The sequence below is a fragment of the Neopsephotus bourkii genome, unplaced genomic scaffold (assembly GCF_033783945.1).
Source record: "Neopsephotus bourkii isolate Nb327-2 ecotype Australia unplaced genomic scaffold, CSIRO-AGI_Nbou_v1 NB_53, whole genome shotgun sequence".
Classification (NCBI taxonomy): Eukaryota; Metazoa; Chordata; class Aves; order Psittaciformes; family Psittacidae; genus Neopsephotus; species Neopsephotus bourkii.
The window spans coordinates 14,481,427-14,499,926 of NW_026900570.1; the positions used below are offsets into that span (position 1 = coordinate 14,481,427).

The following is an 18,500-nucleotide window of genomic DNA, read 5'->3' on the forward strand; positions in this document are numbered from 1 at the left end:
AAAATATTGATACTACATGTGTGTAGGCTGGTTAGCGGCACTTGTCTTTACTCCAGAAACCACAGGAGGGACACAGAGCTGCTGTGGAAAGGCGTGAGTGGGTGGTGTTGGGAAGGAAGACTGCTTGCAGTCTGCAGGAGGTGAATGTTTCACACACAAAGAGTTAGCCCTAATGGCTAGGATCATACTGGGTTGTCTTCTGAGTCAATGCCTGCTTGTGAAGATTGTGCCTAAAATAATCAAAATAATCCAGCCTTCCCATCTGTGCTTGATGTTTTGTATTACTTTTTCATGATTTGAAGCCTGCTTTTTGACTTGTTTCCGATTTGTGAAGCCAACACTGACTATCCCCTTTTTATATGGTTAATAAATGGATAGCTTTCCTTCCTGCATTCTTCATGACATTTTGGCCTAATTCTAGTTTCCTTCAATGTAAGGTAAGGTTGGCATTCTTTTTGCTAATTAAATGAAGACCCTCGGAATGAACTTCAGCATTTTGCCATCTTATCACTAATGAGATAGAAACTTGACTTTCCCTTCAGGCATCTCACTTCTTGCAAAATTTATTTCTTTCTGTTGCTTAAGAAGGGTTGATTCATATTGTCTATGCCTTCTTCTGAGGACTCAAAATACTGAGGTTCTGATTTTTCCATTGTCCAAATGCTGGTGGATATTTTTTCTTGCTGCAAGCAGGAAGAAGAATGCTTTGCCAATCCCTAAGGTCTCCACTAGCTGCTTGTCTTCTACACAAATCCCATTTTCAAAATCCTTTTTAGATTTGGCCTCCCCATGTAATCTCTTTGATTTTTAACTTGGCCTACTCTCCTGCCTTTCTTCATGTTTTTCCAGTACCTTCTGTGTGTCCTCCTTGTCTCTCCACAGCTCATACCAACTCTTTCTTGTAGTCTGCTTCCACTGTATGAAACAACCTTTTTGATTGTGCTGTTAACTGATTTCCAAAGTCTGATCATATGGACTATTTTTTTTTAGTCCTCTGAAACACAGAGCTAGCTGCCCAGTTTAGCTGTTTCCCTGTACTATACCTTTCTCCCTTGAACTTTATACTTCTCTTCATCTTTTGCATAATATAGCTACACCTGCTCTGGTGTGACATGTTGGACTGTATGGTTAATTAAACCATGATTGAATTGGTTTGCTGATTGACCTACAGTGTAGAAGTGTGTGCAACTTTATGAAACACATATACTATATGTAAATAGTATACATGTCTAACAGCAATGCAGAGCTGTTATACACATCAGCTTCCATCGGAATAAATTCCAGCAGTTACAAGGAGAGCTTGATGGGCATGTTTGGACACATATAGACTGATTTTGACAGATAGGACTTATCCTGTTTTCATTTTTTTGATGAGGGAGAGAGTTCACAAGCTGGAGCTTTCCCCTCATATGGTATTATCCCTGTTTCGGCTGGGATAGAGTTAGTTTTCTTTCTAGTAGCTCATGTAGTGCTGTTAGATTTAGGTTGAGAACGATGTTGATAACACACTGATGTTTTGGTTGTTGATGAGCAGTGCTTACATTAAGTCAGGGACTGTTCAGCTTCTTATGTTGCCCTGCCAGCAAGCAGGCTGGGGGTGCACAAGAAGCTGGGAGGGACACAGCCAGAACAGCTGACCTCCACTGACCCAAGGGATACTCCATACCATATGATGTCATGCTCAGCGTATAAACTAGGGGGAGAGCTGGCTGGGGGAATCCTTCTTGAGAACAAACTGGATTGTTGGTGGTGAGCAGTTGCTTTTCATTTCCATCTCTTGGGTTTAATATATCTGTTTTTGTTATTTTCCTTTTCCTTTCCTTTTTCTTCTTTCCTTTTTTCTTTTTTCCTTTCCTTTCCTTTCCTTTCCTTTCCTTTCCTTTCCTTTCCTTTCCTTTCCTTTCCTTTCCTTTCCTTTCCTTTCCTTTCCTTTCCTTTCCTTTCCTTTCCTTTCCTTTCCTTTCCTTTCCTTTCCTTTCCTTTCCTTTCCTTTCCTTTCCTTTCCTTTCCTTTCCTTTCCTTTCCTTTCCTTTCCTTTCCTTTCCTTTCCTTTCCTTTTTTCCTTTTCCTTTTCCTTTTCCTTTTCCTTTTCCTTTTCCTTTTTCCTTACCCCTTCCCCTTTCCCTTTCCCTTTCCCTTTCCCTTTCCCTTTCCCTTTCCCTTTCCCTTTCCCTTTCTTTTCTTGATCTTACATCAACCTGTAAGTTTTCTTTTAAGCTTCTTATTCTCTCCTCTATTTCACGGGGAGGGAGTGAGTGTGATGCTTAGTTGCCAGTTTGGGTTAAACTACAGCAGGTATACGTGTAATTCATTCTCTTTGCCATGAACAATGGAGACACAAAATTTAAAACTTTGATATGTGTACGACAGCTATTTTATTGTTTTGCACATTTTTAATCTGTCCCTATTGTAAAGACTTTGAGATAGTTATGAGATACAGGATAAAAAAAAAGAAAAGAAAAGAAAAAGTACGTAGGTGTGTTTCATTTTATGGGACACGGTGAATAAATAGGACATAAGAGACTGGATCTGGTGCCTGTGGTTTAGTGTAGCAAAAGGTTATGGGATTTACCTCATTTGATTTTGTAGATTTTTTTTCTCTGATTTTATTCCATTAGTTGGGGAATGGAGTAACAGTATGAAATCAGAATCTGCAGATGGAGATTATTTTTGTTTGATTCCACAGAAGTGATTTTGGTGTGCGACATTTAGAATGACTTCCACTAGGAGGCAAACCCAGACCATCATATGTGTTCCTTTGCACTTCAAATGTAAATAATGATTATTTTCTTCGAACATAAACATTTGGCTTTGGATGAGAAAGACAAGCATTTTCTCTAGGAACTGATGAGAGTTTTATGTTTTTTTTTTAATTACACCCTTTTTTCATTTCCTCACAATATTTCAAGTTCAAATTTAGCAGTAGAACTCTTGAGGCCTAAAATACAGTTTCTTTTATGCTGTTTCACCCATAGTTATTTAAAATGGTGTTGAAATTGCAAAACCTTTTGGATTTTGTTTGTGAAAACATTCTTGGATAGGTTTTTTTTCAGTATGAATATAAGAAATCATTTAAGCAAAGCAAGGGCTTTTATGATTTCACCCTGGATATAACCAAGCAAATCCATCACAAAGAAATTGCAGTGCTTCAAACAGGTATACACAAGCATAAATACATGTTGCAGATAGAAATTCAGCATTCTAGCAGTGATTAAATCAGGCACAAACATGCATGACAGATTACAGTGATGTACAGTGCATATTCAATCAGAAGCACCATAAGGAGAGAGGCGCTTGTTTTTCCAGAACCCAAACCTAGAGTAGAAGCCTGACTGGGAAAGAGAGTCTGATCACTGTTCTCAAATACAGGCATCACTAGTTTTGTAGAGACAAATAAATGAAAATGATATTATTCATTCTGAAGATCATATTTTGATTTGTAGATATTTGCTTTCCTTTATGGCTTGCATAGAATATTGTGGCATACACTGCATTGATTAATTTGAGGTTTGCCAATCTTAGTCAAAAGAGTGTGAATGAAAGAGTTTAGAATTCTTCTCCAGGTTTCCAAACAAAGTGTATTTGCTTTGTGTGTTAGCATAAAATTGCATGTGGGTGTGATAACCCTGTGTTCTTCAATGGGATTTTGCTACTAGCTTTAATATCATGGTCATTGGTAGCCGTGAGGAGAATATTGGTGCAAGACTGCACCCTATGAAGGCATTCATTCCCTTTTCCCTCCCACAGGTACAAATAAAAGTGCATTTCAGAGTGATGCTCCTGAGCCTGAAAGAGAGACCTCTGGGCTGTGGCTGTAAAACAGATTTTGTTGTTGTCACAGTAAATGTGGTGTTTAACGGAAACATGACAAGGGAACCTATTAAAAAGCTGCCAGCTGTTTAGATATAGGTCATTCAGCCAAAATCATACCATTAGTTTAAGGATTGTGATTGGTGCTCCTCACCCCTACTGTCTTCAATGTTTACCATTTTTAGGTCCGATATTTTTAAGCAAAAGGAATATATGACTCCAGAAAAAGTTTCCTTGTCTATTTCTCCAGCAGGTTAAACTGGGGAGGAGTCTTCCAACTCAAAACCTCTAAGGGGTATGGCTAAGACTGTCTGCCACCACAGCATACAGTCAGATCCCACATTCTCTCAGCTGTTAACACCCTTTATTTTCATTTTCCTAGGTCAAGTACAAAGAGAATTATGAAAAATCTAAAGGCAGATCAATGCTGGAGTTTGTGGATACACCAATGTATCAAGTTTCAAAGGAAGCTCAAAAGATGCAAAGTGAGGTTAGTAAAAATGTGTGCTTGAACTGGTAAAATTTAGATCAACAGAGAAGCTAACAGACATCTTGTTCTCAGGTTAAGAAAACAGGTGAAGCAGATGGTAAAGGTTTTATAAATTGGGGATATGGTAGAATTAGTGCTGAGTAGTTTTCTTATTCTGTAGCTCAGTTCTTCAAATATGTTTTTTCTCAAAAAGCCACATTGTTTCTAACACTAGATGCAAATTGTAAGTAGCACAATTTAGTTGAGAGGAAGCTCAAAAGGTCATGTAGATCAGAGACTGATAACTTTTTTACCTTCTGCCTTTAATTCTGTCTTTAATGAGTGAGAGTTTTTTACATGGGAGCGAGTGAAGCCATACAGGCCAGTCTGACCCCACGCCTTAACTGAAACGTGCTACTCTCTGTTCACCCTAGGGAACTCAGCAAGAGGGAACAACTGTGCCCAGGCTGCACAACAAGACTGGCTGTTCTGTGTCAGGCCATTTTTTTCTAACTTTTTAATAAAAACTTCAAATAATGGAGGTTTTGTGACCTCCCAGGCAATCTAATCCAGTGCTTCACCATCCATCCTAAAGGAGCATTTTCCTGGGTCTGTGTCGCTGCAGTTTGATTCCATTCTTTTTGCTGTGTCTCATGAAAAATAGATGATTTCAACCTCTTGGTAGAAACTTTTCTGTGTTTAAACCATTACTTTGTGTGCCATTTGTCTTCTCTTTTCTCTATGAAGCAAAGTGTTTCTTTCGTACATAATGTTAAATATTCTCTTTGGAAATGTTATACGTATGTATTTTTGTCTAAATTTTGGGTCTTGTATAGATAATCTAAGTAATGAAATGAGTTCTAAAGTTGCTTATTAATGTGATAATTTATGGCATGACTCATTTCTGTGTCTGTTTGCAGTGTTCTTTCTTAAATATGCTTGGAAATGCACATATGTCTACCACTAATTGTTGTTTTTGCTTCAATAGAAAATGTATCGCAAAGATTTTGAAGAAGAGATCAAGGGAAAACCCTCAATGGATTTAGACAAGACCCCAGAGTTCTTGCATATAAAACAAGTCACTAACTTTCTGAAAGAGGTAGAGGATTTTTATTACATTTTTTGTTGTTGTTAAGTTGCAAATGAGCAATAAAGAGGCATCACTACAAGCTACTGAGTGCTGAAAACTCACAGTTAACTTGGTAGCTAAATACGAAAGTGACTTCATGAGTAAAAATTGCTGCATGTTGTTTTATATTCTGATTAGTCCCGTAGTAAGAATCAATACTTCTTGAGATTTCCTTATGAACATAAGGAAATGATAAAGCCTAGTACACCTGAACCAGAAAAATAGAGTTAAATGAGCAAATCAGATGACTCCATAGAAAACTGAGTGTTTGCAGGACATTCCCTCTGAGGGCTTCAGTTTTGGAATTTATTCCTCCCTCAGGCTCAAATAGCCCAAATTTGGTGATCTTCCAGGCATGCTGCATAGACATCTGCTTGATATAGTTTTGGACAGGGCTTGGAGTTTTCTTTTCAGGTAGATGAAGGGGTGGAAAAGAGGATTTCTGTTCATGTCCAGATAGCAGTTTTCCTTTTGAGTAATTATTTCAGGTTTACGATAGTCTGTTCTGGTTATATAGATGCCTTGAGCTGTGTACCGTTGCTTTTAACTAATTTAATTGAAATTATGATCTATCATACATGTTATGGGTGAAAATAAAGGAGACCAAAATTCCCTAATATAGCTCTGCTATTACATAATTTGCGTTAAGAAAATTTTGTTAGGAGGTGCAGTTTTTCTGTAATGCCTGTTTCTTTTGAAATTTGTCAAGTGTTCTTCAGTTGTGTGTGGCATTATAAATTAAACCACTTTTTTTTCCATAACTGAGAATCCTTCTAACTTTAATAGTTTTATATAATTCATAACTGTTTTCATGCTAGAACTGGTTTCATGCTAGGCTGCCAGGTAGACAAGTCTCTAGCTGGGTATGGTTTGTGTAGTACTGTTCTGTACGTACATGACTCCTATGCTTACTGAATAGGGAAAATGCAAATACTTGATTTTCATTGAGTTAATCTTGCTGCATGCTGAATGTACACAGAAGTGGTAAGTGCAAGCATAGTTGTAGATGTTCATCTTTGAAAATTTTGATGTATTTTCCCTCCATAGTGCTACATGCATTAAGATGTTCCCTAATTCTTAGCTCCACAAGTTTTATGACATTACTTAGAGATTAAACTATGCTTGTAAGCCAGAGGGGAAGAATATGAGAAAATGGAAATGGTATTTTAATGCATAACTTCATGAATTACATATGAGTTTACATCCAAATTCAAGGAAAAACAAACCCAAAGGTTACATAGGTTTAATTATTCTTTCAAGATTCAGCAAAATGATGTATTTCTTCATAGTCAAAGATGTAGCGTAGTATTTTTGTGTGAAGCTTTATAATCAAACTTAGATAGGTATTACATGAAGCAAGAAGGTAAACCTGGAGTTCTTAAAAATGATTTTTTAAATTTTTTGTTTATAGTGTCAGCTGTGTTCCATCTTATTCTGTTGCTTTTCCACTGTAGAGAGTTCTGCATCTATATTCCAGTTTATCAAGTAATGGTTTTAACAGGTCCTAGTATAGTGTTCAGGCTGTCCATCCTGGTTGTGATACTATTATTGAAACAGAGGTAGAAACTGCATATATTATGCAGCATATATTTGTCTGTAAAAGCAAATGCTATTGCAGTTAAAATGTCCATAGAAAGGTAGCTGAGGCCCCTAAGCAATGTGCTAGCACTGTATAGGAGAAGACTATTTTTCAACATGACAACAGGAAAAAATGTGGTGACATTAAAACCTTTTCCTTCTTCAACATTGAACCCTTACATTTCATAATTTTCAATTCTATTTTAACTCTGGAGAATGTACTTCTGCTAATTCATATTTCATAGAAATTTTGGAGAGACCCTTCAGACATTTAATAAGTGGCATTTCTTTTCAAGATCTTGTGCACAATTGTAAGTGGAGAAATCTCTCTTTTTCTTAGAAAGAGTACAGAAAAGATTTGGAAGAAGGAATGAAAGGAAAAGGAATGACAGTGTTTGAAGATACACCAGATTTGATTAGAGTGAAAAATGCAGCTCAGATTCTAAATGAGGTATGTTATGCTAGTCAACTTTACTGATGTCACAAAATGTTCATTCTTTATGTAATACTAGACTGAAATTTTTTTTTTTTTTTATAATCTACGGTAAAATAAGTAAGTGTTGATACTATAACTCTTTCTGTTTTGCTTTAAGAATATAGAAAAGTTGTGGGGGAAAAACCCAAAACAAAAATATCAGATTTTCAGGCAATTAAAAGGTCAATGGAAATATTGGGGTCAGTAGATAGAGCATTTAAAACTAGGTTCATTTTTCCATCTATTTGTTTGTTAATTAATAAGATAGTATGATTAATATTTTAATGGAAAAAGAGTTGACTGCTAGTGGACTTGTAAAGAAAAATAAGTGAAATAATTTTGAGGTTTTTGGAATCATGTACCTGATATCTGCAAATAAATTTTGGTAATAACTGCCAGGCATCTTGGGAAGATCTTTTATCCAAACAAACTATTCTACTTGTGAAAAGTAGAGTTGCTCCTGAAGAAATGGATTTTCTTGAGCTACAAGAAACAGAGGGGATGTCATGCATAGGGCCAATCTGATCACTGTAGAGAAATGCAGGAATATATAGCTCTAACTCCCAGGATTATATTTTCCTTGCTGTTTTATGCAAACAGCTGTGAAGAAATATCTGCCATTCCACCTTTAGCAGAGGGGAAGTGATGGATGATGTCTTCTCACAGGTTAACTTATACTTTTTGCAAAAAACTGTGGTTTACAAAGTAGAGAATGGTTTTACTGTGTTATTTCCACATCAGAGTGAGACAGCAATGGAAGATTGAAAGTCTTTTTGTTCTTGTTCTTGTAAGTGACCAGACCATTGCATTGAGAAGAAAGATATTTTACTTCTTTTTCTAACTAATGTACAACCTAAAAAGTAATTAACAAGAAAAGTAAGAAGAATTTTTTTAGTTATATGTATCTATTTTGGAAAAAACCACCCTTGTTTTCCACAGGCAGAGGTAAACTAGAATACAAAAAGAGTGATTACTACTATAGTAGCAGAAAAAGAGCTGCCTGAGAATCTATTAATTTTTTATTCAAAAAAGGTACAAGTATTGTATACAGTATTTTTGTATTACATTTTAGTATAGTTTGCTGATGAACAAGAAATATATCCTTGCATGGATAAGATGGAGATGAAATATTCATTTTGTTTCCTGATTATTAGTTATTTATAATTTATGTTATGAGGAAAAAGCAGCAATCATGGATGAGTACTGCTACTTGCCTAATGGCTGTAGTTCAGGAAAGACCTATTAAATGAATAAATTACAACTTCCTGCTCTGAAAGTTCACTGGAAACAATTCAGTATGGTATTAAATTTCTGACATACAGTCCTTTCATAAATAAAATATTTTCTTAAAAGTAAAATGTGTTTCAATTAGGCTGACGCCAAGTTCCAGCTTATTACACTATGTTCTGCAGAGCTAAACTTCCATTTTACTTTAGAGGATAATTGTAGCAAGCTGTATGGACTGATTTCTCCCTTTTCCCCACTCTGCCAATTAAAAACACAGTGGTAGAGTTTTGTATGCTTAGTGACTATCTCCTAAAGTTTTCCTCCTGTAGTTTGTTGTTTTCCTCACAAAAGATTGCCAAGAGTCTTGAGAGTTATGACTCTCAAGATTTTTGATTGACTCTAAATCTTAAAATTGGGTCTCTTGTGCAAAAATCTACTTGTAACTCTCTGGCTACTATGAATATAATGTATGATGTTTTGTCTTTACAGAAACAGTACAAGAAAGACCTGGAAACAGAAATTAAAGGGAAGGGCATGGATGTTGGTCCAGATACTCCTGAGATAAGACGAGCCAAGAAAGCTTCTGAAATTGCAAGCATGGTCAGTATCGTACCTGGTTCAAGCTTTCCATTTGATAGAAGTAACAAATTATTGTCATTGAGAATTCCAAGTGATGACCAATCTGGGCAGTAGCAATACCACAGATTTAACCAAATACCTAACCTGTTCAGCTATGTACTGGAACAGGGCTGACATTATAAAAAAAAGTTGCATAACCAGCATACGGGAAAAATTAAGATTTCCCAAAACTTTGGCCTTTCTGTCATTTTTTGCAGGTTGTGCTTGTTTCTCAAAAGCCATGCTTGGACTGGGCTGTATTCAGTAGCTGTGGGCCCAAACAATACACAGAATGCGAGATAACAAAGCCTTATGACCCCAGTCCTGCAAAGAACAGCTGAGGGAGAAAGTCTCGTTTATGTATGTCTGTGGTTTCAGCTGCAAAAGCTGCAAAGACAAATGTGAAAGGCTATATCAGATTTGAAGAAGTCTATTAAAAGTTCTTTTTAACTGGTCAGCAGCTATAGCATAGGTGTCTCAGATAGATCCTACACAGCTAGTGCTGTTGAATCAGAAGTTACTTGGTCTTTTAAGAATGGTGTTCAGTTGAATTGCACAGATTAAAGTTGGAACAATTTAAGAATTTGGCTGTTTGACATATTTACAATGCTATTCTTTTCAGAAAGAATACAAGAAAGACTTGGAAAATGAAATTAAAGGAAAGGGAATGGGAGTGGGTACGGATACCCCTGATATACAACGAGCCAAAAAAGCTTCTGAAATAGTAAGCCAGGTGAGTACAAAATTAATCTCTTTAAGATTACTTTGGAAGTAAAACATAATGAGATGTTTAAAACCATAAAATCTTCTTGAACATACTTGGGCTAAAAGGAATAAGCTATGCACAATAGAAACATTAAATTAAAGAAGTTGAAGGATTTATTTAAAGTCTGAACAGTGCTATCAAAATAGCTTTGAAGACACTGAAGACAAATACAAATGACTGTAGAATTAGTTATGGTTGTTTTTGTTTGTTTGGTTTTTTTATTTATTTTTTTTTTCAGAAAGAATATAAAAAGGATCTGGAGACTGAAATTATAGGAAAAGGAATGCAAATTGGCCCATATACTCCTGAAATACAACGGGTCAAAAGGGCTTCAGAAATAGCAAGCCAGGTAGGCATACTTCAAAGACGGAATGTTTTAATTCTGTGTAACCAATGAGTGCTTGACAGACATTGCTCAAAGTACCTCTTCTCTAGCTCTGTAGAGGCTTTTGTACTTAAATTTACATGTAGTAAAACATCTTACTGCCTGATTCTTGTTTGTATTTAGGCCTGTCATGCCATGTAAATTGTATTTGTTTACGTCTATTTGTGGGTCTTTTTGCATTACCTAAATAAGGTTATATATATATACCCTGACAGTGAAGGGAAAAGATATTACACATGTGAGAATATATCTGTGGGACACAGTGCCAGCTGTCCCACACAAACAATAACAGTATAATGGAGGAGAGAGGTTGAAATAAATACAATACAAGGATGCTGAGGCTCATCAGCTATAAGCATCTTTTGTTGCAGTTTGGTTGTTCTGAAAGCCTCCAAGAAAGCAGGAAATAGACATTTTAAATTTATTTTTCAGAAAATGTACAAAGATGAAGCAGAGAAGATGCTGTGTAACTATTCTGCTGTCCCAGATACTCCAGAAATGGAGAGGGTAAAAAGTACTCAGAAAAACATCAGCTCAGTGAGTAATAGTGCTTCTCTCTTTGCTTGCAACTTTTCAGATATTTTTCAGTTTAAATAGGCTCTCCTGCACTGCAGCATGAAATAGGGAACTTATGAGTAAAAATCCTTTGAACCATTTGCATAATTTTCCTGGCAAAAGCTGTATCACTCATTTCTTTCAGTAACAAAAAATGCCCAGTTTTTCTAGGTGTTATTTTGAATCGCTAAACCACTTACACCACCTTGCCAAGCCACAGTTATTTTTAAATGAAGATTTTTTTTCTTTTTCCATCGAGCCCCAGGAAGTGCTTTATTTAAAAGGACAAAAAATTTGTAAGGCTTGTTACTGTGCATATAAGATTTTTCATCTGTTTCCTATCGTATGTACAGAACATAAAATTGGAACAGATCAAGTTTCATAAATATTTATGTCTAATGATTTTATGTTATACTGGATATATTGTTTTAATTTTATGCTAGATTTAAGTTTCAGATTATCCCTAAATATAAATTATGAGCTTGGTTTTCTAAAATTGCCCAGTTTGGGATGCATTCAGTTCCACTTCCTTTTTGGACCCATTAATTCTGCTGCTTGTAATTCTGGCTTTGCTTGTAATATAACAGAGAAGAGGAGTAAATATAGCCTCTGGAACCAAAGGCTGTCCAGTTAGTGTCTGGTTTTTATGGCAGAATAAGTAATGCTCATAAAGTAAATTACTTGAAAGGAATATAAGTTATTTAAATATTTTCATATTATCTGACACAGATGTTGCTCTTTAGCTTAGAAGTATTTTCAGCTTCTCCAACTCTGCAGGAGTAGAAGGTCAATTAGTTTCTTTCAGAGGTGTTTACTTGCAGCTATCCCATGTCACTGCAGCTTCACTAGGGAAGTAAGAGCCTGCAGGGAGAGAAGTCTTCAAGGTTGCTCTAGGTAGTGGTCTCTGCCATAATGTCTTCCAGCCTTACCTGCTCCTTTTCTTCCTTCACATGAGAGCAGCTGAAACCTACATCTTTTTAATAGGAGCTGTTGACAGTCCCACTGGCTCTACTTTTTGTTTCTTGTAATCTGTTGCCTCTTGGTTTTGAACGGTGCTCTGCTGTACAAGGTGATGGTGATTATTACAGTATCTCGTATCACTGGCATCCAAATGCTGAAAGTCTGTGTAGCAGAGGTGGATCCAAGCTAGCCTTTACTGATCTGCTTTCCTCCCTGCTCCAGTCTTTGATAGCTTTTGATGAAGTCCTCAGATGAGTCAGCATGTCTGGCAGTGCAGACTCACTGACACTGGGCATATAATAACCTTCCTTCCACTACTTAATTAAGCCTTGACAAGCCTTTGACACATCTGAGCAACTTGCAGCCCTGTAGGTCACTCTGAGCTTTCAGTGCCAAGAATGACAATTACCCTCGTTGTTAGTATACTAGACAATATGAAATAAAAATATTTTGTCTTTGAGGTGATTTGCAATTGCTTTATTTTGTGGTCAGCCTTTTTTTGAGCTGGATCCTCCAAACATGGGAAAGCAGTTTATAGCTGCAATTGAATTACCATTTTTTTATCTATGTTTTAATTTTTCAGCGTTCTGTGAAATTTAGATTATAAAGGTAAGTTACTTCTTACTAAGATAAGTTATAGCTGGAGCAGCCCCATTAATGTCCCCTAATAGGCTTTGGATTTTTGGATTTTGTCTCGTTTTCCTGCCTTAAGGGACAAAAAAAGTGACTGGCTCTCCAGATAAGATCAGTGCTGCTCTTAGCTCACTGACTCATCTGGCAGATGATTTACAATAGGATATTTACTCCACAGTCATCTCTTTCATAGAAAAATTCCTGTCTCCAACATTTTTTACCACTCCCTCCTTAAGTATATTTTAGTTCAGCCCACTATGTAAATCTTTCTTCCTGGTATTGACATGTTGGTGCAGAAGAATTTTCAAGTTCTTACTCATAAACTGTCTCTATTCTCACATGATAAAACAAAATTCTAAATTGTTAAAGGTTTCCTGGATATTTAAGAATGAGTTGTGGATATAAATAATCCACTATCCTCTAGAATATTTGGCAGTACTAGTTACCCTAGGTTACAGAGGACTTCAGGGAAGTAGGAGAAATGCATCAAGAATGATGCTTTATTGATTAAGGTTCATTGATAGGAAAAAGAAAAAGGGTAAATAAAACTTGGTTTCAGAAAGGCAGAAGTACTAAATGGTAAAGATTTATTTTATGAACTCCAGGATCAGACTTGTTTTTACACTACCAGCCTGGAAATACTTACTGGAGTGGCAACAGCTGTGACACCAAATACTGAAATTCAAATAAAACTTCTTTAGGAGTTTTGCAGCATGAACTGGTTATTTAAATTATAGCCACATTTGGAATTTGTGGAGCAGTTACTTACTGTCTCTTTCAGTAGTTTTGAATGATTGATTTTACTGATGCATTTTGTTTTTATCCTTTACTGAAACAATTGAAATAGAGAGGAGAATGGTCTAAACAGCATGTGTATCTTTTCAGAAGTGAACCTTGTTTTTAGACGCAGTCCTCAGCTTTCTGGCTTGAACCCAGAAGTCAAAAATTGCATGACTTGGACTATAGATTTGGCTGTTGTGGTTATTTTGTCATGAATATGTCAGTTTTCTAGTTTGTTAAATTAGGAATAATAATGTATGTTCACTTCTCAGAGTATTTTAAGATCAGAAGATTAAAACAACAATTCAAATCTTGCATGCACATATATGTTCAATTACATTGAAATGAATGAGATTACACAAACATAAAGTTGCATTTGTAAAGTATTATAGATGATGATCCAAATTTTTATATTATTTTCAAACTTAAAACTATCATTACAAATACTTACAAATGCTTGGAATCAGTCTAAAAGATGATAATAGATTATCTGGGTTCCAGTTCAAAACAAACAGAATGTTATTATTCTTGTTGATTATTGGTCTCATTTATGAATTAAAGTATTTGCTTTCTTAGAAGATTTATAGTCAGACCAATTTGGGACCCTGGAAAACTGCCCAGCCTTTTTGTGGGTACTTGTACTTGCATTGCTAACAGTCTCATAATTACTTTTTCTTTTGGGGAAATGAAGGTATTTTATAAGAAGGAAGTAGGAGCTGGCATAGCTGTAAAAGAGACTCCAGAGATTGAAAGAGTAAAGAAAAATCAACAGAATATTAGTTCGGTAAGTTTTATTAACATTAATTATTCTTCTGTGAGCAGATGGTGGTCAAATATCTTTTCCATCTTGCTTACAAAAAATTCTACCTTTTCCTTTAACACTTCATTCAAATATTACTCCACTGTAATATTATGGATATAGAGCTCCAGTTTAGTAGAGTTAGAGCTCCACTCTAGGTTAGTTATTCTGTGTCCAGAGATGGAATTTCAAATAAAGAATCATGAAAAATAAGAAAAACATTTAAATAAATATTTGAGGGTAAGGGTTTTTTCTTTCAAGAGTGAGAAGCATGAAATGTATTTTCCAATATGTCAGAGTGAACAGCAGTTGTAATTAGCAGCTTAGAAATATATCACAAAAAATGAAAATCTGCATAGTTCCTTTGGGTCGGCGTGTATCACATAGGGGTCGGTGCAGTTTGCACTCAGAGAAGAGGGAAATTGTGTCCAGGCTTGAGCTCTGTCAGAAGGTGCCTCTTTACATGCTGACGACAAGTTGATCTGTGGATCTGATCAGACTGGTTCTGAATTGATGTTTATCTATGTATGCCCAGTGTCTTTGGCATTTTAATGGGCAACTAAAAATAAAATATCAAAATGAGAGTATTCTATCTACAAGTAGAACATGCTCTTCTGATAAATATGTGTCAGACTTGGAAAAGTGACTGCCCAGCAGGAAAACACTTGTAGGTGCATTAGTCACTTCTTTGGCATTTTTTGTGCGGAGCTCTCTGGGGGCACTTTTATGTTTGTGACATGACTTTTGTGATTATTAGATGCTTTTTTAAAAATAAGTTTTGAAAGTAACACATAGACGTGACACTAGATTGTGTTTAAGTATTGCAATCCAAATTAGGGACTCTGGACACCTCGACTACTAGAATCTCCTTGCTTGCTGAGTAGTGGTAAATACTGCATTTCCCACCAAAATAAGGTCAGGTAGGGAATTTCCATCAAACTTGGAAAAAAACTTGCAAGTTTTTTCTGCTCTGTCCACCAATTTTCATCTTGTCATTTTGAGTAACAGTGGAATTTGAAGATTCAGTGCAAGCTATCTTGTGCTCTGAATCCTTAACTAGTGTTTCTGGCTCGAAGCTGTAGGTTTCCTTGATTTGAGGGTGTTTGGTTGGTTGGGTTTTTTTTGGTTTGTTTGTGGGTTTTTTTGTAGTTGTTTTGCTTTGTTTCATTTTTTTCTTTTTTGCTTGCTCCCCCATCCCCACCCCATGCAATTATCTAGTGGTTGTTTTGTTGTTGATTCCCTCCCCTCCTGCCGCCCCCCCCCCCTGTTTTCTACTGGCATTCTAGAAACAAAACCCTAATCTCCTGGTACCTATTTGATTTAGGGTTACCGCAGTCATTTATTTTGAGAGTAGTTACACCAACACACACATAAGATTGTTAGGAGTAGCCTTAATCTACTGCTTTTTCTCAATACCTTTCAAAATTAAATGGAAAAATAGTGTACAGTGCGCTTGCTAGTTCAGAAGTCCTAAGTATTGAAAAGGGGAGAATGAAAAGTGGATCAGAATGCTAGTAAACACACTTGAACAAAAGCATATGAAGAGAAACACAAAATGCATTAGTGGCATGATGTAAGTAGCATGGCCTTTGCCTTGCTAGTCTGTGTGTAGAGTTAATATTTTACAAAAGATACTTTTATTATATATTGCATACTTGAATTTAATTAAGTATTGTATTATATTTATTAAAAGGCAATGTGCAAGAAAGTTTTAAATTTTATGTCAGTAAGAGGGAAAATATATTGTACAGTAAGAGGGAAATTATATTGTGTAATTTACAGGAGTCTCAAAGGAAGGGTAAATTACGCCAATTTTGACTCCATTAGATTTAAACATTTTACACATAGCTTTGAATTTAGCCAGAAGGACTTTGGACAGCTTTAAAACTATTTGCTGAACTAAATGAAACTGTGGAATAGAAGCACATCTGCAGTGCAAAACCCCCCAGAACACCAAACCAAAATAACACACTCTACAAACAAGTCCATGGAAAAAAGGACATTGCATCATGAGATACTTCCAGATGACCTGTATAGGAGACAAAGATCAGAACAGTCTGTTTTTAAGTACTAGAAAACAAGGTGGTGGCAGCCAAGAGGGTTGAGCTCATCTCACCTGTTGTGATGACTGATTTGGAAGAAGCAGTCTTCTAAATAGCTGGAGTCAAGATCTCACAGAGCATTAAAAGCAAACATGAGACCTATGGACTGCAACTGAATCTCAACTGAGAAGCTATGAATACAAATTTGAAAATTTGTTTATATTGAGGGACAGGCAGGTCTAGAAACAGCACTAGGAAGAAGGCTTTTGGGGGAAGATTCTAATTGTGGTTTTATATATGTGAAATCCATGAGAAAACCCCTGTGATATGTCAGTCAACACCAAAAAGCTGGGGTCTGATTAAGACTCAAGCAATGGGCATTTTGAGGCATTTTAAGGACTAGTGTCACTGCCAATTCTTGAGCTTACCTAATAGTCTCTGTTGAAAAGCCTTTTTTCCCAGTGGTTTAGTACTTCTGCCAATCCTAAACCGTCTGGGCTGAAATTTTCCATTCCTGGTTTGTGCTTTGGATTGGTTTAGTTTTATTTATTTATTTATAAATTTCAGCCAAAGCAGCTTCCAAGTGTGAGCTTAGAGAAAAACAAGTTGTTTTGTCTGTGTTAAAAAATTTGGCACTCTCCAGAAGTACCATGTCTGAAGAAGAGAGTTGGAAATTATCTACTAAGTGAGATTTGGTGCAGTGAATTTGGGAAAAAGGGAGGCCAGGAATGAGGAGCTGAGAGTGTAGAATGGCTTGGTCGAAGTGGACAGGCCAGATGTGGGGAAAGATGGGCAAAGGTGATGTGCTGCCTTGTGCATAGGTGCTTCCTTCCAGAAGAGCTGAAATAGAATCCAAGGTCATTTAGACTCACCACTCCTTTGCTGTCAATGCCTGTCTGAGATACTCTTGGTTAAATATTTTCCCTTTTTTAAATTATAGAATCATAGAATAGCTAGGGTTGCAAAGGACCTTAAAGTCATCTTGTTCTAAGCTCTCTCTATCCACAGAGGTAACAAACTATGATTGTTCCTATGGGGTTGTGTGGTCAATCTAAACAAACCGCAAGAGGCTTAAGATGAAGGCATATGAAGGAATGTACATTTGTAGTTTTTTAAATCATGAGAAATTGCTTCCCCAAGAGGTAACCTTGGAGAGTATTATTAATGTCACTAAGTCAATACTCAAAAGCAAGAATGGGAATTCAAGTCCCTTTGTCTAGACCTAAAGATCCATTGCCAAAGTAGATGGTTTTATCATTTGCCATAGAGGTGGACCTGCTCTGTTTTTCCGTTTTGCAAACTGCGGTTCAATGGGAATTCCCAATTGAATGCAGGTGCTTTGTAATCCTATGTTGTTTTTTTTTTTTTTTTAATTATGTAGCTAGATTAGCTGTTACTTGTCTGTGGTCTCTAGTAAAAATAGTACTTTTCCTTGTCACAATTCCCTTTTCCTCATTTCACAGCAAAATTAGTGAATTAATGTGTGTGAGGAATTCAGATGCTTTAGCGAGGAGCCACATAGAAAAAGAATTCCTGAAGAAATCAGTAATTCTGTCATCCAAACCTTAGAGCAGCTGAAGAAAAAAACCAAACCAATATGTCACAGTCTGCATGCAAATTACTCACTAAGGGTCATTTATTATGTGTAATGAATGAAGAAAAACAGCTTTTGATAATAGATAAAAAAGATTATAAAGCACTTTAAGAGGAAAAGAATGAAAAAGTATAAAATATATTAAAAGCTGTAAATGGCACATATTTGTACAAAGGACAAAACTAAGGTTACATTTAAGTTAATTGTGTCATTTTCCAGTTTTTGAGTCCCTGGTTTTACAGCCTTAAAATGTATTCAGCAGAAGTTTTGTGTTCCACATTAATGTAAAACCATACAAATCAATTCATTATGCTGTTCCCTTGTTCTTAAAGTACTTTTCCTTCCTTGAGTCTCGCTAATGAAAAATGTTTCCAACTATTATGCATCACTGCCCACACAATTTTGAATGTTTTTGTGAATTTTGTGTTTTACCATTGTAAAGAAAAAGAAAGCATGCTGTATCACTGTAAAGGATTGTTAATTTTACTGTGGCATAAAAGATTTGAAGCTCAATATGCTGAATGCTGGACAGGTATTTAGTAACAGACAGCAAGATAAAGAAAATGCACAGATTTGTCCAAGATGAGATTTTTGGATAGCATATGGAAAACAGAAAATACGATGCCTTTCTCTTTAGTACCACATTTACCTAACCTTACAATCCTTTTTCATTACATTGA

At 36.1% G+C, this 18,500-nt stretch overlaps 1 protein-coding gene across 5 annotated transcripts in view; it reads left to right on the forward strand.

Annotated features, from left to right (window-relative positions):
- Window positions 1-18,500, forward strand: part of NEBL (nebulette) — a 253,557-nt gene that overhangs the window by 194,401 nt on the left and 40,656 nt on the right. For 3 of the 5 annotated variants that reach the window (XM_061351931.1, XM_061351911.1, XM_061351922.1), the window contains exons 10-17: window positions 4,193-4,300; window positions 5,268-5,378; window positions 7,327-7,437; window positions 9,178-9,288; window positions 9,929-10,039; window positions 10,311-10,421; window positions 10,890-10,994; window positions 14,077-14,169. The exons of the other annotated variants lie outside the window; for them this stretch is intronic. In XM_061351931.1, the coding sequence (XP_061207915.1) occupies window positions 4,193-4,300; window positions 5,268-5,378; window positions 7,327-7,437; window positions 9,178-9,288; window positions 9,929-10,039; window positions 10,311-10,421; window positions 10,890-10,994; window positions 14,077-14,169 (861 nt within the window). The remainder of the gene's footprint in view (window positions 1-4,192; window positions 4,301-5,267; window positions 5,379-7,326; window positions 7,438-9,177; window positions 9,289-9,928; window positions 10,040-10,310; window positions 10,422-10,889; window positions 10,995-14,076; window positions 14,170-18,500) is intronic. 5 annotated transcript variants of the gene reach the window in all.